A 22,426-nucleotide genomic window follows, 5' to 3' on the forward strand; every position below is an offset into this window, starting at 1 on the left:
GGCTGCGAGTCTGAAAAACTTTGACTTCCAGGAAAACTAAACCCAAATTCCTTGTAGTCGTCCCCAAAGGGAGAGGCCACCAAAGGGTATGGGAGAGGCAAGGGGATGGAAGGAAGAAGCAAAGAAAGGGAGAGACAAGGAAAGGGGATGGAAAGGAGAGGCCACGAAAGAGGATGAAAGGAAGATGCCACGAAAGAGGATGAAAGGGAGAGGCCACGAAAGAGGATGAAAGGGAGAGGCCACGAAAGAGGATGAAAGGGAGAGGCCACACAAGGGGATGAAAGGGAGAGGCCACGAAAGGGGATGGGGGAGGCAAGGCAAGGGGATGAAAGGGAGAGGCCACGAAAGGGAATGGGAGAGGGAAAGGGTGAGATGTGAGGTACGTTTTATCCCTTTCCTAATCAGAAAGGCTGCGAAGGAGTACAAAATTATCAAAGGCTTTAAAATGCCCGCGCTTTTTTATGAGGATCCATTTCTACATTTAGACGTTATTCTTTTGTTACTTATTATTTTACATTTTATTGAAGTTAAAGACTTTTCTGAAAAAAAAATATTTACAATAAAAATATCACCTGTCTTGGATTAGCTTTTCTATGAATATTTATAAATGATATTGAAAAAGCTTCCCTGAATTTCGATTGCATTACTTCTGAGAGTACATTCTACTCGTGTAGTCTATATATCATTATCAGCACTCATACGTATTGTAAGTAATTCTAATTCGCAAAATACGTTAATAAAAATGCCAATTTTAAAATTCTTATCTTTGTTGTGTCTCTTACGATACGTAGTGTAAGAAATTACACTCTGCGAACTATGTTAATAAAAAATGTATATATATATAAATATATATATATATATATATATATATATGTATTATAAAATTATAATATTTGTCGATGTCTCTTCGTTTTTTAGGCTACTCCGTACGTCGGTGTTTATGTTGTTATGTCATAACAACAACGAGACAACACTTGGTCACGCCACAGTGAGACGAGGCGTGACGACAAAAGTAATGTCACGCAAGTAACGTAACTAATTAGCCAATAGGAAAGCCAGAATCTTTCTGTCACCTTGGAAACTAAGTCTCCCATGCTGCACCGCCATGTTGTCCACAACCAACACATCAGATGTCTTCCACTGAAATCCCACAGTGCTCTGCCAGTAGCATGCCCGGATGTGCTGGATGACTTCTGGTTCAATGTCACTTCCGTCTCCATACTGTGCATTCCAGACGTACACTGTATGCATCTTGTCGTAACCGGGGAACATGGGGGACTCCAGGAGGCCGGAGATGTGGCTGATGTGGACTGAGTTAAACCAAATGCTTTCTCCGGTTTCAGGGTGAGGAATGAAGGCGGGGAGCGTGTTCCAGAACGTCAGCGTGTCACGTGACTTGTGCCAGCAGTACTCGTAGCCGCCTCGCGTCAGAAACTCTTCTGCTTCCTGTCGATTGAAAATGTCTTATTATTTAAAGGTAGCGGGTAGCGCTATTAATGATGTACACACAAATTAAGTCAATATCAACATCTGGATAAAGTCTCCTCAAATGACCATGTTATCTCCTGTATAGTTTTACATATCTTGGCATCAACATACAATACATAAAGAAAAACATTCACATCCAAGTCTTACAAACCAACGCCTGCCATCTATTTACCCGCCGCCTGCTAAATGCTCCACGCTTTCTTGTCCATTCTTTGACTGTCCATACACCCAGCACCATCCTCCTTTTACTATCATCTCCCTTCCCTCGACATCACCTTCCTCACTTTTTGTCCTTTGTCTTGACTGTCCATATCCATACACTCCCCCGTCCTCCTTCTGCCATCATCTCCCTGCACTCGCCGTCACCCTCCTCACTTTTTGTCCTTTGTCTTGACTTTCCATATCCATACACTCCCCCTTCCTCCTTCTTCCATCATCTCCCTGCACTCGCCATCACCCTCCTCACTTTTTGTCCTTTGTCTTGACTGTCCATATCCATACACTCCCCCTTCCTCCTTCTGCCATCATCTCCCTGCACTCGCCGTCGCCCTCCTCACTTTTTGTCCTTTATCTTGACTGTCCATATCCATACACTCCCCCTTCCTCCTTCTGCCATCATCTCCCTGCACTCGCCATCACCCTCCTCACTTTTTGTCCTTTATCTTGACTGTCCATATCCATACACTCCCCCTTCCTCCTTTTACCATCATCTCCCTGCACTCGCCATCACCCTCCTCACTTTTTGTCCTTTATATTGACTGCCCATATCCATACACTTCCCCTTCCTCCTTCTGCCATCATCCCCCTGCACTCGCCATCTCTACCCTCCACACCTTCTTGTCCTTTGTCTTGAGTGTCTGTTGCCAGGATACGTAGTTGGTCACGCTCTCATCCGGGAGCTTATGAATGTAGCGGATGTGCTTTTCCTTTAGTTTTTGGATGAGTTGTGGGTCGAGTCGGGATGTGAATTCCTTATTATCACTGATAACCGTCAATCCACCACACCCTTCGGCCGGCTCTTGCACGCAGAAAAACACCAGCTAAACGAAAAACATGATAATGAAAATGTAAGTTGTGTGTGACAAAATCAAATTTTGTATTTATTTTTATCTATTTATTTATTTTTCCATAATGGCTGGGAACGAGCACACCCTCCCCCTCCCTCCTCGATGACGCTTAGCTGGGACAGACAAGCCAAGAGAAAAATTGATAATACTAATGGGTTGGCTCCCCGTTATTTGCAAGGCCTTTTCACACCTTTTCAAAGCTGATATTTCTTAAAAGAGACAAAAAAGGCTGACCATACCAAGGTCACACACCAAATACCATAAAAAATCCTTATGCTACTGGAGTGGTGGCTGTGAACAATCTGCCATCCTCTTTTGCGCAGCGCTCTTTCGTTGTCGGACAGCCCCTCGCACGACAAATATGTTACACTGTAACATGTTATTGTATACATATATTTATGCACATTACTTACTGGTATTTTTACTTGTCGAAATAAAGTGTATAGCCTTTCGTGTGTATGTCGGTACCTTTCGTGGGTGTGTCGGTACCTTTCGTGGGTGCGTCGGTACCTTTCGTGGGTGCGTCGGTACCTTTCGTGGGTGTGTCGGTACCTTTCGTGGGTGTGTCGTTGCCTTTCGCGAGAATGTCAATTGCTGTACTGTATGCTTGGGTGCGTCGGTACCTTTCGTGGGTGTGTCGGTATCTTTCATGGGTGTTTCGGTAGCTTTCGTTGGTATGCCGGTACCTTTCGTGGGTGAGTCGGTACGTTTCGTGGGTATGTCGGTACCTTTCGTGGGTATGTCGGTACGTTTCGTCGGTATGTCGGTACCTTACGTGGGTGCGTCGGTACGTTTCGTGGGTATGTCGGTACCTTTCGTGGGTATGTTGGTACGTTTCATGGGTATGTCGGTACCCTTCGTGGGTGTGTCGGTACCTTTCGCGAGAATGTCAATTACTGTACTGTATGCGTGGATGCGTCGGTAGCTTTCGTGGGTATGTCGGTGGCTTTCGTGGGTATGTCGGTAGCTTTCGTGGGTGCGTCGGTACCTTTTGTGGGTGCGTCGGTACATTTTGTAGTATAGGTTTACCTTTCGTAGGTATGTCGGTACCTTTCGTGGACGTATGGTTACCTTTCGTGGGTATGTCGGTAGATAGCCCAGCTCATGGTGAAGTTCGATTGTAAATTCGGGCGGCTCATTACTGGCTGTGTACACCGAAGCTGCGGCGTCATGGAGGCTCCGGTCCGCAGCGCCTCCCCCCGGATACTTCATGGCCTCATAACCAAGAGATAAAGCAAAATCGCTCACATCAGACGACTCCCTCAGGGGGAGACCGCGTAACAAGATGGCGCCGTAACGAGGCAGGTTTTCGTCGATAAATTGTCGGGATTGGCTCGCCCACTGCTCGATAGAAAAGGACGGGTCTGGGTAAGCTTGGACTGCGAACGGAAAACCCTCTCGCGGCTTACGAAGAAGCTTAGGGAATCCTGGTCCCTGGGGAGAACAAAGAGAAAAGTAAATTGATGAAAAAACATAATTTATGAAGAAGGAATGATTGCTGTTTCGATACCGAACTACACAAATTCTAGTCTCCTTCGCAGCCCCCAGCGGTCGGAGTCACACAGCGCTGTGTAGGAGACTACACAAATTCTGATGGGCGGAAATATTTTTTTTCTTTCATTCGCGTTAAGCCAAAACAAAATATTTGAATTCACTTGCTAATCAGCCGTAGCAAAGATATTTCTGTGAGCCTCAGATTTTAGAAACAACCGAGCTTTGAAGGGTCTTGGTATAGGATTGCTCGCATTCTGTTTGGCTAAATCCAAGTCGTGGTGATATGATCTCGATTAGCTAAATCCAAGTCGTGGTGATATGATCTCGATTGGCTAACTTCCCGAAACTTGTCCTGGCACCGACCCATCGTAACACCTGTGGTTCTGTAGAAAACTATGGGAATATAAAGAGGCTCATAGACATGCAAATCTGGATTTTTTCTTTCATTTTTTTTCAGGGGTAAAGGGGAGTCCGTGCACGATTCACAGAGTTTTAAAAATTGGAAATCCTTTTTCACGAGTTTTAAAAATTGGAAATCCTTTTTCACGAGTTTAAAAAATTGGAAATCCTTTTTCACGAGTTTTAAAAATTGGAAATCCTTTTTCACGAGTTTTAAAAATTGGAAATCCTTTTTCACGAGTTTTAAAAATTGGAAATCCTTTTTCACGAGTTTTAAAAATTGGAAATCCTTTTTCACGAGTTTTAAAAATTGGAAATCCTTTTTCACGAGTTTTAAAAATTGGAAATCCTTTTTCACGAGTTTTAAAAATTGGAAATCCTTTTTCACGAGTTTTAAAAATTGGAAATCCTTTTTCACGAGTTTTAAAAATTGGAAATCCTTTTTCACGAGTTTTAAAAATTGGAAATCCTTTTTCACGAGTTTTAAAAATTGGAAATCCTTTTTCACGAGTTTTAAAAATTGGAAATCCTTTTTCACGAAATGTAAAAATTGGAAATCTTTTTTCACGAGTTTTAAAAATTGGAAATCCTTTTTCACGAGTTTTAAAAATTGGAAATCCTTTTTCACGAGTTTTAAAAATTGGAAATCCTTTTTCACGAGTTTTAAAAATTGGAAATCCTTTTTCACGAGTTTTAAAAATTGGAAATCCTTTTTCACGAGTTTTGAAAATTGGAAATCCTTTTTCACGAGTTTTAAAAATTGGAAATCCTTTTTCACGAGTTTTAAAAATTGGAAATCCTTTTTCACGAGTTTTAAAAATTGGAAATCCTTTTTCACGAGTTTTAAAAATTGGAAATCCTTTTTCACGAGTTTTAAAAATTGGAAATCCTTTTTCACGAGTTTTAAAAATTGGAAATCCTTTTTCACGAGTTTTAAAAATTGGAAATCCTTTTTCACGAGTTTAAAAAATTGGAAATCCTTTTTCACGAGTTTTAAAAATTGGAAATCCTTTTTCACGAGTTTTAAAAATTGGAAATCCTTTTTCACGAGTTTTAAAAATTGGAAATCCTTTTTCACGAGTTTTAAAAATTGGAAATCCTTTTTCACAAGTTTTAAAAATTGGAAATCCTTTTTCACGAGTTTTAAAAATTGGAAATCCTTTTTCACGAGTTTTAAAAATTGGAAATCCTTTTTCACGAGTTTTAAAAATTGGAAATCCTTTTTCACGAGTTTTAAAAATTGGAAATCCTTTTTCACGAGTTTTAAAAATTGGAAATCCTTTTTCACGAGTTTTAAAAATTGGAAATCCTTTTTCACGAGTTTTAAAAATTGGAAATCCTTTTTCACGAGTTTTAAAAATTGGAAATCCTTTTTCACGAGTTTTAAAAATTGGAAATCCTTTTTCACGAGTTTTAAAAATTGGAAATCCTTTTTCACGAGTTTTAAAAATTGGAAATCCTTTTTCACGAGTTTTAAAAATTGGAAATCCTTTTTCACGAGTTTTAAAAATTGGAAATCCTTTTTCACGAGTTTTAAAAATTGGAAATCCTTTTTCACGAGTTTTAAAAATTGGAAATCCTTTTTCACGAGTTTTAAAAATTGGAAATCCTTTTTCACGAGTTTTAAAAATTGGAAATCCTTTTTCACGAGTTTTAAAAATTGGAAATCCTTTTTCACGAGTTTTAAAAATTGGAAATCCTTTTTCACGAGTTTTAAAAATTGGAAATCCTTTTTCACGAGTTTTAAAAATTGGAAATCCTTTTTCACGAGTTTTAAAAATTGGAAATCCTTTTTCACGAGTTTTAAAAATTGGAAATCCTTTTTCACGAGTTTTAAAAATTGGAAATCCTTTTTCACGAGTTTTAAAAATTGGAAATCCTTTTTCACGAGTTTAAAAAATTGGAAATCCTTTTTCACGAGTTTTAAAAATTGGAAATCCTTTTTCACGAGTTTAAAAAATTGGAAATCCTTTTTCACGAGTTTTAAAAATTGGAAATCCTTTTTCACGAGTTTTAAAAATTGGAAATCCTTTTTCACGAGTTTTAAAAATTGGAAATCCTTTTTCACGAGTTTAAAAAATTGGAAATCCTTTTTCACGAGTTTTAAAAATTGGAAATCCTTTTTCACGAGTTTAAAAAATTGGAAATCCTTTTTCACGAGTTTAAAAAATTGGAAATCCTTTTTCACGAGTTTTAAAAATTGGAAATCCTTTTTCACGAGTTTTAAAAATTGGAAATCCTTTTTCACGAGTTTTAAAAATTGGAAATCCTTTTTCACGAGTTTTAAAAATTGGAAATCCTTTTTCACGAGTTTTAAAAATTGGAAATCTTTTTTCACGAGTTTAAAAAATTGGAAATCCTTTTTCACGAGTTTTAAAAATTGGAAATCCTTTTTCACGAGTTTTAAAAATTGGAAATCCTTTTTCACGAGTTTTAAAAATTGGAAATCCTTTTTCACGAGTTTTAAAAATTGGAAATCCTTTTTCACGAGTTTTAAAAATTGGAAATCCTTTTTCACGAGTTTTAAAAATTGGAAATCCTTTTTCACGAGTTTTAAAAATTGGAAATCCTTTTTCACGAGTTTAAAAAATTGGAAATCCTTTTTCACGAGTTTTAAAAATTGGAAATCCTTTTTCACGAGTTTTAAAAATTGGAAATCCTTTTTCACGTTGACGACAAGGATCAATCTTTACTCGGAAATCACGATTTTTAAATAGAATAGATCACGATTTACGATGTTTAATGAGCATAGATCACGATTCACGCTGATCAAATTTCGCCATTCACGAATCACGGCAAAGGTAGCATTCAGAGATCATGGTTTTCAATTTGTCCTTTTCACGATTCACGATAAACAAAAAAGGCCGTTCACGGATCACGAAAATAACCCTTACTGCCCCTGATTTTTGTTATGGTTTTGGCTTATGTACATGATATCGGTGGTGCACTTCGGGTTGAAGCACATAAGTTCTCTCTTTGCAACCGTATTTGTAATAAATGTATAAATAGATGTATCTATTGCCAAATAAATACAAAAAGCCCAAATTGTCGTGATCGTGAACCAGAAGAATAAATACAATACACCAAAAAACTGTTATTTGACTCTGCAGAGTTTTTGGTGTATTGTATAGCCAATATAAGATACCGACCTTTGAGCCGGGTAAGAACTGGCGCCCTGCAATCATGTAGTCCGTCTTTGGAGATATTTGTTTGGGCGATAGAGCTCTAAACATATCAAAGTCCTTATCGACCATGGGGTACTCAGACCCAAACAGGCGGGCGGCTAGAGCACAGGGTACCCGTTTTGAGAGCACTGAGCCTGGACTCCATGCTTTAAAGACAACTGCAGATCGAGTAGCAAACATCCTGTAAAAAAGGCCTATATTAAAAGGCGTGTAAGAGTCGCACCGTTATGGTTCTTTTGAGGTTCGAGATTCCACAGTAGACGGGTTTTCGAACCACCCATTAATTCAAGTCCGTCCGTAAAAATATGCCGTCTCTCTAGTGATAGGTTGTAGCCCGGTGACAGGCTGTTCGAGTATATACCGGATTTTTCCTCTCCTAGTTTTGAAAAGTAGAAAAGATGATAAAACACTATGTGATGTGATTAATATCGCGCTAATAAAAATAGTTATGCAGTGGCTATATGCCAGACAGTTTTCAATTTCTTTAAAATACCGCCTAGTAAATTGTCGATATTCCGTTGAGATCAAGGTATTCTATACAGTATTTGTTTAGAAAGGCCAAGCGAATCTGAAATGAGCTTTTTTTTGTCGGAATTGAATGTTTGAATTGCTTGTATACACCATAACCACCTTTCCCGACCGTGGGTTATTGAAGCAGATAAAATTCAAGTGTCATTGAAATAACGATTTTATGGTGTATACAAGCACGAAAATAACATTCAATTTCGACACCGCGGTGATCCTAGATACTAATCCCTCAGATTCTAATTAGATACTAACCGGAAATTAAAAACGGTCAGGGGGGATACTTCATAAAAAAAAAATATTAAAAATAGCTATTTACCGAGTAAAATCAGCTAGAATCGATAGAAAGGCGTTATAATTATTGTTTTTTTAAATTATTAAAGCAAATTCATTAATTTGTGTGGATCCTAGACTAATTTCTGATTAGAATATTTTGTCTGGTTTCAGGCTTAGGCGCTTGCAAATTTCTATGCAATACACAAGGGAATAGCTATAATATATAATTCTGGAACGTTTCTATACCGATTTAGCGCTAAGTTATTGCTAATTTTTTAAACAGCAAACGTTTACTTTTGTTCCCTTTTTGGCGCCGACATAATGAATGTTGTCGACGTTGAAGACCACCCAAGTTGAAGTTACGCTTGATTGGATCATCCGCTTGGAAGTCACGCTAGCTACATCAACTACGCTACATCGCAACAATTATGAAGAGTTAAATATAAACTAGGCTCGAATTGACCGGGAAAACATCAAATCATCCGAAAGACAGGGTTTTTTTTTTTTTCCTTTTGAGATCTGCATAATTTTTTGAAACAGTTTCTTATCTGTTCAAACAAATAAACAAAAAACAAAAACAAAAAAAGAAAGAAAGAGAAAAATGTTCCTACCCAGCTGCTATTAATACGAACAAATCCAAATTCGCTCCCCGTACTTTTTATCCAGTTGTATTAAACTATGTGTTTTTGTAGGATCGCTTTTTTAATTTTTCACGCTAGTGATGACGGAAATAGAGATTTAGCCTAGACCCGCTAAATAGCGGGAAAATCGCTGTTAAGTAAACGTAAATAAATATGTTGACGTATTTCCAGCCGTACTCTCTAATTCTATGCAGAAACTAGGTTATTTTTAATATTTTTTGTTATCAACAATTACCCCCCTGCTATTAGTTTCTGTTTAGTATCTGACTAGTTTCTGATTAGTATCTAAGATCCAGAAATTTTAGTATCTAGGATCACCGTTGTAATTTCGACAACAAAGCTCAATTCAGAATCGTTTGCCCCTGCTAAACAAATATAGGATATTTTATTAGGCTGACAATACTGGCTTTTTAAGTTTTTTTTTTTTTTTTTTTAATAAATTGAAAACTGTCGGGAATTTAGTCCATTGAAGACCTTTCCCGATAGTTGTAACAAATTATTTTATAGTGTATACTTCAATTCCGACAACAAAGTTCAATTCAGATTCGCTTGCCCTTTCTCCACAAATAAACAATACTTTGAACTCACTGGTCTACCATTTACCGTGATATTTCGTAAATTGAGGACTGCCGACATTTAGCAGCATGTTGTAGAAAAGTGCGACTCAAATTACGATAATATAGTGTACATAGACGACAGAGAACATTTGATACCGACAACAAAACTCAATTCATATTCGCTTGCCCTTTCTCAAGAAATATACAATACTTTGATCTTACACTAGGTCGGCATTTACTGGGTTATTTGAATAAATTGAAAACTGTCGGGCATTTTGTCGATTGAGGACATTTCCCCGACTGTCGGGCTGGGATATAGCCGCTGGGTACTAGTTATCCCCGCTTTAGAGCTCTCGATAGGTAAATGCTATCAGACGGCTTGTTTTGTCTATCACATACCATATACTTACGCTTGGTTTACGTGTTCACGAAAACATGCGTCACACGACATGCGTCACGCGGGCAAACGGCGGCGGATACGACGGAATTAATTAAACTGATGGTATTGGTCTTGTTTGACATGGCGTCATTCAGTAAAGATGTAATGTAACAGTTTCGGCTTTCTGTGCACTCCGAGGGATGTAATTTTCTTCGAAAATCTTTACCAAGATAACACTCTTTTTTTTATAAGAACGCCAAGCCTAAGATTTCAATCAAGATCATACTAAAAGCAAGCGCTATCTATGCGGAGCAGTGAACCTAGAGCCGTGTGCCTGAAGACTCCACAATTCTATCGATGACATAACAACAAACTACTGAGAAAGTTTCATTCCTTACAAAGCGGTATATCACATCCCGATGTTTCAACCTACCTTCAAATTTTTACAATTGTAAAATAAGATATTTTTTGTTTGTTTGTAGTTTTAAGTCTACAACGACCGCCAGAAGCTCTAGAAGATTATATGAGATGTGGCTACGCGAGCCTTTGTTATAGGTTCGTGCTGCGCCATAAACTGGTCTAGCCCGTTTTCGCCCGTCAGACCAGTCCCAACTCAGTCAAACCGGTTGAGAAGTAACCCTATATAACCTTCTGCTTCGGTCTGACGGTACGGGATACGATATAAAGTAGCCAAAAATAGACCGCGATCGTAGACCTTATAGGGTCCAGCATCAATGCAGCCGAATTTCGAGCCGTCTCAAGAGGTCTTAGCGAAACCACGAGAAGCCCGCTTGAATTCGCTATCATGATATTGTCGGCCTACGCGATGGTTCGGTTACATGCTTTGATTTTTCAGTGTTTTCCACTATCTCGTGACTTACAGATACAGTTTCCCCTTGACTCTTCTACTTGATGAGACAAACACCGCAACAAACTGGTTTTCTGCTCCGTGTTTGTTTGTGTTTGAAGGAGAGGTGGGGGTAAGCGGCTTAGGAATTTGATCTAATACTTTACCTCAAACCGTTAGAATATTCAGTACAGTACTATGCGTACAAAAGGAAGGGTAACCCTAACCTTATGCTTCGGTCTGACGGTACGCGATACGATAATAATTAGCCAAAATAGACCGCGATCGTAGACCTTTTAGGGTCTAGCATCAATGCAGCCGAATTTCGAGCCGTCTCAAGAGGTCTAAGCGAATTCAAGCGGGCTTCTCGTGGTTTCGCTAAGACCAAGCGAAACCACGAGAAGCCCGCTTGTACTCGCTATCATATTATCGGCCTTCGCGATGGTTCAGTTACATGCTTTGATTTTTCAGTGTTTTCCACTATCTCGTGACTTACAGATACAGTTTCCCCTTGACTCTTCTACTTGATGAGACAAACACCGCAACAAACTGGTTTTCTGCTCCGCGTGTTTGTGAGGGACGGGGGTAAGGGGTATAGGATGTTGATCTAATACTTTACCTCAAACCGTTAAAATATTTGATCTAATACTTTACCTCAAACCGTTAGAATATTCAGTACAGTACTATGGGTACAAAAAAAACACACGTAAAACTACCATAAAACTACCCCCAATGGCAATGACAAAGGAAAATCTAAAAACACTTTATTTCCCAAATGTTCCCACCAAACAATTTAGGGTGATAGCTTACAAGTGATACGGTTTTTTTCTTTCTAAATTTGAGCATATAAAATATCTTTACATCGCCTACAATTTCGGCATATTTCAGATTGCTATTGTTGATCCTGAGTACAAAAGATACCACGTGCGTACAGTACGTGCGGGACTAAAGAAGAGAAAGCCGCGCGCCATACATACCCTTACGTGACCGCGTACAAATAACGAAATAACTGTGAACTTTAGAAGCACACTAGCATACACACATTGGCACCAGTCGGGCCAAGACGGGACGCTAGCACAGTCTATTACCCGTGCAGTTCGGCAACCATGGACAGCTGTTTCGTCCTTATTAGGACTCGTCAGCATGGCATAGCCGGTTTGCCTCAGTTAAACTTCAACCAGAGTGAAGTTAGTTCCTTATTCGCAGTTCCTTTTTCGTCTGTTTTCTTATTCGCTCAGTTCCTTATTCAAATCCGGGGGGGGGGGGGTACTTACCAGATACCTTTTAATTCGAGTTGAAACAGTATTTAGGCATAACAGTTTATTCAGAACAAGTCCAACAGCATTTTCGTCGGGTAAATTTCGATGCTTTAACGTGCTCGCTGCTAAGCGGAGCTGTGAACATGAGACTATCTTTCTCTACAAAAGGTCAAATTACGAAATGCGTGCAATCGCTTTCACAAATGAATCTAGCAAAAGAGAGGAAATCTACCTCTCATCTAATAAATGTATTTGTATCTTGGGCTTTATTTCCAAACGCATTAATATATTTAGAGGATAAATATTCACGCTTTACTTGACTACGTACGCGTGTAGAAGGAATTTGACCTTGCTAACAGAACCACAATTTGACAGATAGTGCTTGTTGTCAATTAAAACCTTGGCTACTAGATATGGCTCTGACAAAACAAATAGATTAGTGCAGTGACACGAATAGGGAACTGTTCCTTATTCAAGTTAGTTTTCGCGAATAAGGAAATGGAATCTCCAAACGTCCCATTTCGTTTTACGACTTATCCGAATAAGGAATAGACTATGAAGAGGATTGTCAGAGTTTGCTTATCATTTCTCAATAAAGGAAAGGAAATTTCATAACCCCCGATTTCTCTTTAACTACTCCTTTCTAAAGAGTTCTCGAAAAAGGAAATGGTATTTCATAACTCCCGATCTCGTTTTAACTACTTATCCGAATAAGGAATAGACTAAAAAGAGGGTTCTTTAGTATTTTCTAAACATTTCTCGAAAAAGGAAATGGTATTTCATAACGCCTGATTTCTTTTTAAATATCTATTCGAATAATGAATCTACTTTAAAGAGGATTGTTAGTATTTTCTCACAATTTGTTTAGAGGAGTATATTCGCGCTTTACTTGACTACGTACGTATGTCGTGTGAATTTGACCTTGCTAACAAAACCACAATTTGACAGATAGTGCTTGTTGTCAATTAACACCTTGGCTACTACATAAGGCTCTGACAAAACAGATAGATTAGTGCAGTGACACGAATAGGGAACTGTTCCTTATTCAAGTTAGTTTTCGCGAATAAGGAAATGGAATCTCCAAACGTCCCATTTCGTTTTACGAGTTATCCGAATAAGGAATAGACTATGAAGAGGATTGTCAGTGTTTGCTTATCATTTCTCAATAAAGGAAAGGAAATTTCATAACTCCCGATTTCGCTTTAACTACTCCTTTCGAAAGAGTTCTCGAAAAAGGAAATGGTATTTCATAACTCCCGATCTCGTTTTAACTACTTATCTGAATAAGGAATAGACTAAAAAGAGGGTTTTTTTTATGTTTTCTAAACATTTCTCGAATAAGTAAATGGAATCTCCCAACTTCCGATTTCGTTTTACGACTTATCCGAATAAGGAATAGACTAAAGAGAGGGTTCTTTAGTACTTTCTAAACATTTCTCGAATAAGGAAATGGTATTTCATAACGCCTGATTTCGTTTTAACTACTTATCCGAATAAGGAATAGACTAAAAAGAGGGTCGTTTGTGTTCTCTAAACATTTCTCGAATAAGGAAATGGTATTTCATAACGCCTGATTTCGTTTTAACTACTTATCCGAATAAGGAATAAACTCTAAAGAGGATTGTCAGTGTTTGCTCATCATTTCTCAATAAAGGAAATGAAATTTCATAACTCCCGATTTCGCTTTAACTACTCCTTCCGAAAGAGTTCTCGAAAAAAGAAATGGTATTCCATAACTCCCGATCTAGTTTTAACTACTTATCCGAATAAGGAATAGACTAAAAAGAGGGTTTTTTTATATTTTCTAAACATTTCTCGAATAAGGAAATGGTATTTCATAACGCCTGATTTCGTTTTACCTACTTATCCGAATAAAGAATAGAATAAAGAGAGGGTTCTTTAGTATTTTCTAAACATTTCTTGATAAAGGAAATGGTATTTCATAACGCCTGATTTCTTTTTAAATATCTATTCGAATAAGGAATCTACTTTAAAGAGAATTGTTAGTATTTTCTCACAATTTGTTTAGAGGAGTATATTCGCGCTTTACTTGACTACGTACGTATGTCGTGTGAATTTGACCTTGCTAACAAAACCACAATTTGACAGATAGTGCTTGTTGTCAATTAACACCTTGGCTACTACATAAGGCTCTGACAAAACAAATAGATTAGTGCAGTGACACGAATAGGGAACTGTTCCTTATTCAAGTTAGTTTTCGCGAATAAGGAAATGGAATCTCCCAACGTCCCATTTCGTTTTACGACTTTATCCGAATAAGGAATAGACTATGAAGAGGATTGTCAGTGTTTGCTCATCATTTCTCAATAAAGGAAATGAAACTTCATAACGCCCGATTTCGCTTTAATGACTCCTTTCGAAAGAGTTCTCGAAAAAGGAAATGGTATTTCATAACTCATTGACTCTATTGAAATGTTTGAAAGTCTTGGCTTTGTGATACACCCAGAAAAGTCTTCTTTAATACCTAGTCAGCAGATTACATTTTTGGGGTTTCTCATAGATTCCATGTAAGACTCACAGAGGAAAAGAGAACCAAAATTAAGATGCTCTTGGTTGAGCTCATCAAAACGCGGATAGTAAAAATCCAAGCCATTGCTAAAGCTATAGGGCACATTATTTCCAGCCTCCCAGGAGTAAAATATGGAGGCTTATATTACAGAAATCTGGAAATGGAGAAGGCCCATGCCCTTAAGATCTCAAAAGGAAATTTTGAGTCCTCTTTGATAATTTCTAGTCAGGGAATGGCTGAATTAGATTGGTGGGTTAACAATATTGACATTAGCTTCAATGATATTAATCGCCCTCCAATAGACATTACCATTTACTCAGATGCCTCGCTTCAAGGGTGGGGCGCTGTAATGGCCGACACCAAAACTGGCGGAAGGTGGTCCCCCTCTGAGAGTGAGCACCATATTAATTATTTGGAGCTTCTTGCAGCCTTCTTTGCTTTGAAATGTTTTCATGCCTCATTGGCAGGCAAACATATTAAGCTTATGATAGATAATACCACTGCAGTGGCCCTTATAAATAACATGGGTACATGCCACAACAAAGAATGCAATGCACTCGTAGTTCAAATCTGGGAATTTTGCATTTCACACAATATGCTTTGGATAACAGCAGCTCATATTCCTGGAGTTGATAATCATGAGGCAGACAGAGAATCCAGGCATTTCCATTCACAAGATACCGAATGGATGCTTAACCGAGAAAATTTAGACATGGCATTGAGCAATCTAAATTTCAAACCAGAAATTGACTTATTTGCCTCTAGGCTTAATAAGCATTTTGATGCCTACTGTTCTTATCGACCAGACCCAGAGGCCTCTTTCATAAATGCCTTTACCATTTCATGGTCTGATGAGAAATTCTACTGCTTTCCACCTTTCAGTTGCATCTCAAAGGTTTTGCAGAAAATCATCCAAGACAAAGCGATGGGAGTGATGGTTGTTCCGTTCTGGCCAAGCCAGACTTGGTACCCAATCCTGATGTCTCTGCTTGCTCGTCCTCTAGTGAAGCTGCCGCCATTCAAAGGTCTGCTGACCCTGCCAGCCTTCCCGGAAACGGTTCACCCACAGCACAAGAAACTAACCCTTCTTATCTGTCTATTGTCCGGCAACAACTGACTGGACTAGGATTTACAGAGCGATCTGTGAAGATTATTACTTCAGCTTGGAGGGAAGGGACTACATCACAATATCAGACTACATGAACAAGGGTTGTCGTATAGCTCTGTCAATACAGCCCGAAGCATGTTGTCCTCTATTCTGCAGCTTGATGCATCATCATCGGTGCCATTTGGACAGTTACCTATCGTTAAGACATTTATGAAGGGCATCTTTGAACTTAAGCCTGCCCTCCCACGCTACGTATCTACTTGGGACTTGAGTGTTGTCCTAGACTGGTTTCGCAAGGGCGAAATTGTTACATCCCTTACTTTGAAGGAATTGACCTTGAAGCTTACATTTTTGCTAATTTTGTTGAGTGGACAGAGATGCCAGACGATCTCGTTGTTTTCTCTGGAAAATACGAAACTGTCTGACTCTAGCTGTACCTTCACAGTAACCGAGAAGATTAAACAAACTCGGACAGGGCACCACATTGCTTCTATTGTTTTTCTGGCATACCCAAAAGATGAGAAACTATGCATAATGAAGTACTTAAAGGAATGCCTCCTACGAACTGAAAACCTACGTAATAATTGCAAGCAACTACTTTTATGTAATGCAAAGCCTCATGGCCCTGCAAGTACGGATACCATATCGAGGTGGTGCAAAGCAGTGCTCACTTCAGCAGGTGTTGATGTTTCTCAGTTCAAAGCTCATAGCACCAGAGCCGCATCCACATCGTTCTTGGCAAACAGAGAGGTTAACATCCAAGATATCATGAAGTCGGCAGGCTGGTCTAGCGATAAGACTTTTCAGCGTTTTTATCACAAGCCTACAGAGCGCACCTTCAACTTTGGTAGCGCTATACTTTCCCTAGGAGGTCAACATAAGTAAATAATGTGAAACATGCTACCACATTTTTATTGTTTATGGATCTACAGCCTAGATGTTGTATAATGTACATCCCGCTTGTTGTTATAACCACTGTTTTATTGAAGTGAATTTTGCACAGACTGGTTGTGTTATTAATGTCCGGTACTGTTGCATCATGGGTAACATCTGTTCCCGCATCTTATTTTTCAACGATGCCTCAATAACTGCTCTGAAATCTCGTACCAGTCCCTCACGACCTAGGCTGATGACGAAATGGAATTGGAAATTAAACGAGACTTACCTGGAAGTCGAAGTTTGATTGTGATTCTATGAGTCATCAGCCGGGAGTGTAGGGAGTGGTACGCCCAACCTTGTTATGCCCCACCCTCTGGGTATTGGCTCTGTAGTTATTGAGGCGATTATTGTGCACTCTAAAACCTGATTGATGCTTGGCGCTACGCTCTCTCGTACCACTACCTACACTCCCGGCTGATGACTCATAGAATCACAATCAAACTTCGACTTCCAGGTAAGTCTCGTTTAATTTCCAATTATATTTGACTTTTATTACCGAAATTCCTATGTCGTTTGTTTTTTAAGCTGGGAGGGATGGTAGGGGGGGGGGGTGTTAAATAGAGGGGCGTTTATTATAAACTTAAGGGGAACCCTCTTTTCCTCTAACCCAGGCCCCCATTCGTTCTTAAACATGCAACAGGAAGCCCAAAATTTAAAAAAACAAAACCCTATTCCCAAATCATTTGAGACGCCTGCGAAGGCGGCTAGAATTGTTAACAAGCACAACTCTCTATCCCCCCCCCTAAAAGAAACTTTCTACAAACTTACACCTAATCTTCAAATAAATTTGCCAGAATCTTTCTCTTTCCATTAAATCCCAGTCTACCATGCAGCGTCGTCAGGTTATCCACTAACAGCACGTCTTCTTGTCGCCACTGAAACCCAACAGTGCTGTTCCAGATGCATTCCCGGATGTGCTGAATCACTTCCGGTTCAATCTCACTTCCGTCACCATAAAAAGAGCCGAATACATAAGAAGTGTCTAGGTGGTCATCTCCCGGGAACATGGGGGATTCTCTGTAGCTGGAAATGTGTTTGCGATGCACGTGGTTGAACCAGGTTTTCTCCCCAGTGTCAGGGTGAGGAATAAATGCAGGTAGAATATTCCAGTATGACAAGGACTTATCTTCCCATTTGTATGTGAACCCTTTCTTCTCGAGGAAACTCTCAACTATCTGTTGATAAAAATGTGAAAAATTAAGGAGCTGTTGCCGTTCATCAATTGACAGTTTAAGTTCCTGTCCCCAAACTTAATATTGAAACAATCAAACAAAGTAACAAAAACTACCATTGCGGGCCTCAAAGTACTGGGAGGGCGGATATAGAGCAATTATCTGAAAACAGGGTTGGGGTGGGGGCACAACCACGCCCATCAGGTACTTTTAAAAACTAGATAGATGCCACTACCACCATAGACTGGCCTTTTATTTTTTTTTCTGTTGTAAAAAGAAACAGACACCATGCCATTAGCCACTTATCTCAGCAGATAGCTAGATCCCTGGTGGGGCGGTTCTTCTGCGCTTGGCCCCAATCAACCCCCCACCCCCACTCCCTGGCCACCACTGTATTGGTAGTAATTCCCTCCATACTCACCTTTTTGTCTGTTGTGTTAAACCTTTTTTGCCATGAGGAATACTTAGAGCTTGCTTGATCTGGCACGCGGTGTTGATACCGAACCTGTTTCTCTTCAAGCTTCTTGATCACATCGGGATGAATATTTGGCACAAAGTCTGAACTCTTGCAGAGGACGGTGTAACCGCCACACCCTTCACCTGGCTCATCCACACAGTAGAACATCAACTGCAAAGAGGAAGGAAGTATGATTAGCACAGTGTAGTAACCCAGGAACCTGGGAGATTACTAAACGGGCGTGGAATTTTTAGGGTATTAGCACAGAATAATTGAAAGATAATACAGGGTGGTAAAGGGTATTTTCGTGAAACAAGATTTGGCCATTTTTCCCTGTCGAGAAATGTGAAATTATCCATTTTGTTGTCCGTGAAACGTGATTTAACGATTTAAGAGGCCATTTTTCGGTCTGTGAAACATGAAAAAGCCATTTTGCCCAGTCTGTGAAACGTGATCCATACCCCCTTCACCACCCTGATAATACATGGGCTAAAGAGAATATTTAAAGAGAAGTATTAGAACAGTGTACTTGAAAGATAACCCAGGGACTTGAGAGATTTCCTGGAATGGTTATCAATCACTCCTACAAGGGGTTATTTCGAGAAAACTTAAATCAACTTCAATCAGTTATTTAAATTAGCTGATTAAAATGGATGTTTTGTGTGACCATATGGTATTGCACAGGTTAAAATGGTGGCGCGATTGTCCATTTAACTTTTCCTTGTTTTTGCCTTATAATAATCCAGGTGTGTTCAATTAATAAAACAATAGTCAATACTTATTGACTCTAATCAATGAAATTAACTAATTCTATAGGCAATCATTAATCACCAATAGCAGAAAAAATTGTTAGGTCAATCACTAACCCTTGATTTCTCAATTCTTATTTTCTGCATACTTAAAGTATGCAGAGATCAATATTCATCAAAACAATATAGTGCAATACAATAATTGATATAATTAATAATGACTGGCATGTGAGAATCCATTATTATTGATCTTCCGATCCAATCGACTGGGATAAATTAAGACCCCTCACTAGGCCCCCCCTTCTCAGAATAAACAGCCACGCCCACCTTTCTAGGGTAGGTAGGTGAATAAGCAAGTTCATTATGCAGCTCAATGGTGTATGCTGAAGGGTCATCACTTGCTGTGTATATCTGTGACTGAGTGTTAACTATCTGCCGATTGCCAGCCCCCCCTGTGTACTCCATACTCTTGTATCCTAAGGCCAAAGAGAAATTGGCAAAATCTTGTACATCATACAGAGTCAGGCCACGGAACAGCACAGCGCCATATTTAGGGAGATCTTCATCAATGACTTGTCTTGTGACTTTGGCGATCTCGTCAATACTGTACATGTCAGCGGATTTAGCCATTAATGCATGCGGGAAGTCCTCCCTGGGCTTAGCCAAGTATTTGGGAAAACCTCGACCGTGGGATCCTGGTAACCATTTCCGGCCTGCGATTTGGTCGTTACAAGTGGGTGAGATTTCCTTGACTGGGAGTTTGGTAAATAAAGTTTCTTTTGTGAGCAAATCTGGGTCAGTTGAGTACAGTAACTGCTGGATTATTCCACAAGCAGTATGTCTGCCACAAAGTGTATTCTTCAAAAAGGTGTTAGATAGCAGCCGTGATGCCATTATTGTTGCTTATTTAGTTTCAGCCCTGTAAAAGAAAAAAATCATCAAGCACACTATACTTGGAGCAACCTTTAAACCTTTATGCATTAAAAAAAATTATGTAGCAGGGTGTTCCGAAGTTTAGCCAATATACAGCACAAATACACTCTCTTTTTTTTATAAGAACGTCTTATTTTCAGATGAGGCTGGGCATTCCTTTTTTTTTGGGACATTTTAAGGCTGAATATGTTCTTAACGATGTTCTTAAATTTAAGTGTATATAAGAATATAATACCCAATGAATTGTTAAGCCCCGTGCAAACTGCGCCAGCACCTGCCAGCAAATTTTTGCTTGACTGACTATAAAACAAAGGAAATGTCAAAATGGGAAATGGACTTTCTGACATTTCCTTTGTCTTGTGGTCAGTCGAACAAGAATGGGCTGGCAGGTGCTTGCGCAGTTTGCACGGGGCTTTAGGAAGAGAAGTACACAATAATCAATAGCAATAAGGTTGTTACTATGAGCACTATTTTATCAAAGTCATGAAGCCTGAATTTTAGCTATCATTTTGTCAATTTCAAATATTTATCTTTCTCACAGAGGTGATTTTTTTTTTACAAAAAGGACCAAGATGGATAAGGAATGGCCCAGCTAAGAGGTAACCGGGAAAAATGCATGTAATACAAAATGCAGACTGGCATGTAAAAAATGTCTTTGTTAATACAAAGACATTAGATTTGATTGGCCGAGACACAGAATTCAAGCATAAGTTACAATTCAAACAAGATTTTACCTAATGTTTTTTATATTTTTTTTAGGGATTACTTTTTTTTGTAATATGGATTATTAGAGAAAGTTTGTGTGGGAGACCTTGTTAAAATTAGAAGAGAAAAAAAAAGTATTGTCCCTGCTCCATTTGATTGGTTCGAAACAGAAAATCGCCAATAAGATATATAGGGAGCACATTTTCCACATAATTTCCTCAAATTCAAACTATACTCTACATGTTCTTACCGGAATGTTTTGTATAAAGATCCTATATGGGGAAAGCTTTTTGCCACAGAACAATGGGACCATCGTTCCTTCTTGCATGAATGATTACTTAAAAACACAAAAAAATTAAAGCCAAACTTACATGTTTAAAAGCCAGGCTTACATGTTTTAAATAAGGTGTATATAGTTACCTATCCTGATGATTTTGACAAAGATTTATGTTTTTTTTCCGTATGATACATCCAAATGTATGCATATTTGCGTTGCGTTAGTTTGAAAATACCAACCACTTGCCCCGCCCCCTAACACACCATAACAGGTTACAATAACCAGCAAATCATGCTAATACCCTCTCTTTTATTCAATTTGTGCATCTTTTAAATTGAACATTGTGCTTCAGCCGTCCTCAAAACGTAAATGATAGCATATATCCATCTTTCTGTGGATACTCAAATATCTTTTTGTAATTATCGAGCGAATGACACAATTCTTACGCTATCGCTTTGAATTTCAATTTCTGTTCGTATTTAACTCAATTACAGCTCGGAATATAGAAACAAAAACTACTTTACGAGTCAATAAATTACAGTGACTTATTTTTCTAAGCCGTTACAAGACAATCAATATCGATAGATGTTTTATCTTGTTGTTTCTTGGAAGCTCTATTCAAATGGAAACGTTAGTCCTTTGTACTCTTCGTCACATACAACACGCAAATAGCCGGGAATTTTCGAACATGAATCAATAATATATTAATATTTCGGCGAGACAGCTGTGTAGCCATCTAAAGATGTTCTGTAAAGTATGGTTTGGTTGAGAATCGCCGCAAGAATTTATATATAATTAAACTTGATTTGATAACCTGTTGGAGGAATAATGAAGGAAGCATTCTGGCATTCCCTACAATTCAAGCGTAGTCTTAGCTTGAGAGAAATCTACAGAGTCCTTTTTTTTGGCTTTAGACTTGTAGTTTAAGTTGTTATAAGCTACCATACCTTATACTTTGACCAGGTTTACATATTAAAAGGCGAAGGCAGACTTTCCTCGGTGGAGTGTTCCGAGTTCAGGCGAAGAGCAATCGGTGTTGACACCAAGCGTCGGTAACCGCGCCAAACACTAGCACTGTCACGCAACACTTGCCCACAAAGTGTCACGCAAAGCAAACGAGTGCACCGACCGGCTGAGGCTCAGACCGACTGAGGCCCAGAGATAAGCAATTTTACAGGAGGCTTATAATTTGTGACTGCTAGCGTGGCAGTGTTCTGGTTATAATTGCAAATTTGAGCCCGGGGGTGGGAGGAGCTTTCCCTTTTATAGCGGAACCTCGTGTTTAAAAAAGTCTTCCCTTCGTCGTCTTGGTGTGGCCACAGGCAGCCCAAGGCTACTGTCAGTGGTTTACAAAGGAATGTATGAGGGAATTTATATGATAGCGAAAAAATACTTTATCGTGAAAAATAAAACTTTAGACCATGTAATATTGTGTTTTA

General features: G+C 38.9%; 2 protein-coding genes across 6 annotated transcripts; both read right to left on the bottom strand.

Annotated features, from left to right (window-relative positions):
- Positions 1-439: 439 nt before the first annotated feature.
- LOC116603621 (dapdiamide synthesis protein DdaC) lies at positions 440-10,590 on the bottom strand. 2 transcript variants are annotated; one of them, XM_032365141.2, is made up of 5 exons: positions 10,445-10,590; positions 7,598-7,814; positions 3,627-3,989; positions 2,322-2,528; positions 440-1,446 (listed from the first exon to the last, which is right to left on the bottom strand). In XM_032365141.2, exons 2-5 carry the CDS (start codon positions 7,811-7,813, stop codon positions 1,036-1,038), a joined length of 1,197 nt encoding a protein of 398 aa, XP_032221032.1. In that variant the 5' UTR covers position 7,814; positions 10,445-10,590; the 3' UTR covers positions 440-1,035. The 2 variants fall into 2 exon arrangements, with proteins under 2 accessions (XP_032221032.1, XP_048575896.1); XM_048719939.1 differs by having other exon boundaries at positions 3,585-3,989.
- A 4,617-nt stretch (positions 10,591-15,207) lies between these two features.
- LOC116603691 (dapdiamide synthesis protein DdaC) lies at positions 15,208-22,076 on the bottom strand. Of its 4 annotated transcripts, none has more exons than XM_048720069.1 (5): positions 21,935-22,076; positions 19,400-19,991; positions 18,288-18,494; positions 17,463-17,869; positions 15,208-16,619 (listed from the first exon to the last, which is right to left on the bottom strand). In XM_048720069.1, exons 2-4 carry the CDS (start codon positions 19,964-19,966, stop codon positions 17,465-17,467), a joined length of 1,179 nt encoding a protein of 392 aa, XP_048576026.1. In that variant the 5' UTR covers positions 19,967-19,991; positions 21,935-22,076; the 3' UTR covers positions 15,208-16,619; positions 17,463-17,464. The 4 variants fall into 4 exon arrangements, with proteins under 4 accessions (XP_048576026.1, XP_048576025.1, XP_032221165.1 ...); XM_048720068.1 differs by lacking the exon at positions 15,208-16,619 and adding an exon at positions 16,647-16,881; XM_032365274.2 differs by lacking the exon at positions 15,208-16,619 and adding an exon at positions 20,961-21,047 and having other exon boundaries at positions 16,647-17,869; positions 21,935-22,065.
- Between the last annotated feature and the right edge of the window lie 350 nt (positions 22,077-22,426).

This window comes from Nematostella vectensis, chromosome 12, assembly GCF_932526225.1.
Source record: "Nematostella vectensis chromosome 12, jaNemVect1.1, whole genome shotgun sequence".
Classification (NCBI taxonomy): Eukaryota; Metazoa; Cnidaria; class Anthozoa; order Actiniaria; family Edwardsiidae; genus Nematostella; species Nematostella vectensis.

What these genes read in the sequence shown, in the direction of transcription:
- LOC116603621 (XM_048719939.1), bottom strand. Translation starts at nt 7,813, where the DNA reads ATGTTTGCTACTCGATCTGCAGTTGTCTTTAAAGCATGGAGTCCAGGC. An exon ending in TACCGACATACCTACGAAAG is followed by an intron (nt 2,529 to 3,584) that starts GTAAACCTATAC and finishes TTTTTCGTTTAG; the next exon opens with CTGGTGTTTTTCTGCGTGCA. An exon ending in TCAAGACAAAGGACAAGAAG is followed by an intron (nt 1,447 to 2,321) that starts GTGTGGAGGGTA and finishes TTCAATCGACAG; the next exon opens with GAAGCAGAAGAGTTTCTGAC.
- LOC116603691 (XM_048720069.1), bottom strand. Translation starts at nt 19,966, where the DNA reads ATGGCATCACGGCTGCTATCTAACACCTTTTTGAAGAATACACTTTGT. An exon ending in CACCTACCTACCCTAGAAAG is followed by an intron (nt 18,495 to 19,399) that starts GTGGGCGTGGCT and finishes TCCTCTTTGCAG; the next exon opens with TTGATGTTCTACTGTGTGGA. An exon ending in TTAACACAACAGACAAAAAG is followed by an intron (nt 17,870 to 18,287) that starts GTGAGTATGGAG and finishes TTTTATCAACAG; the next exon opens with ATAGTTGAGAGTTTCCTCGA.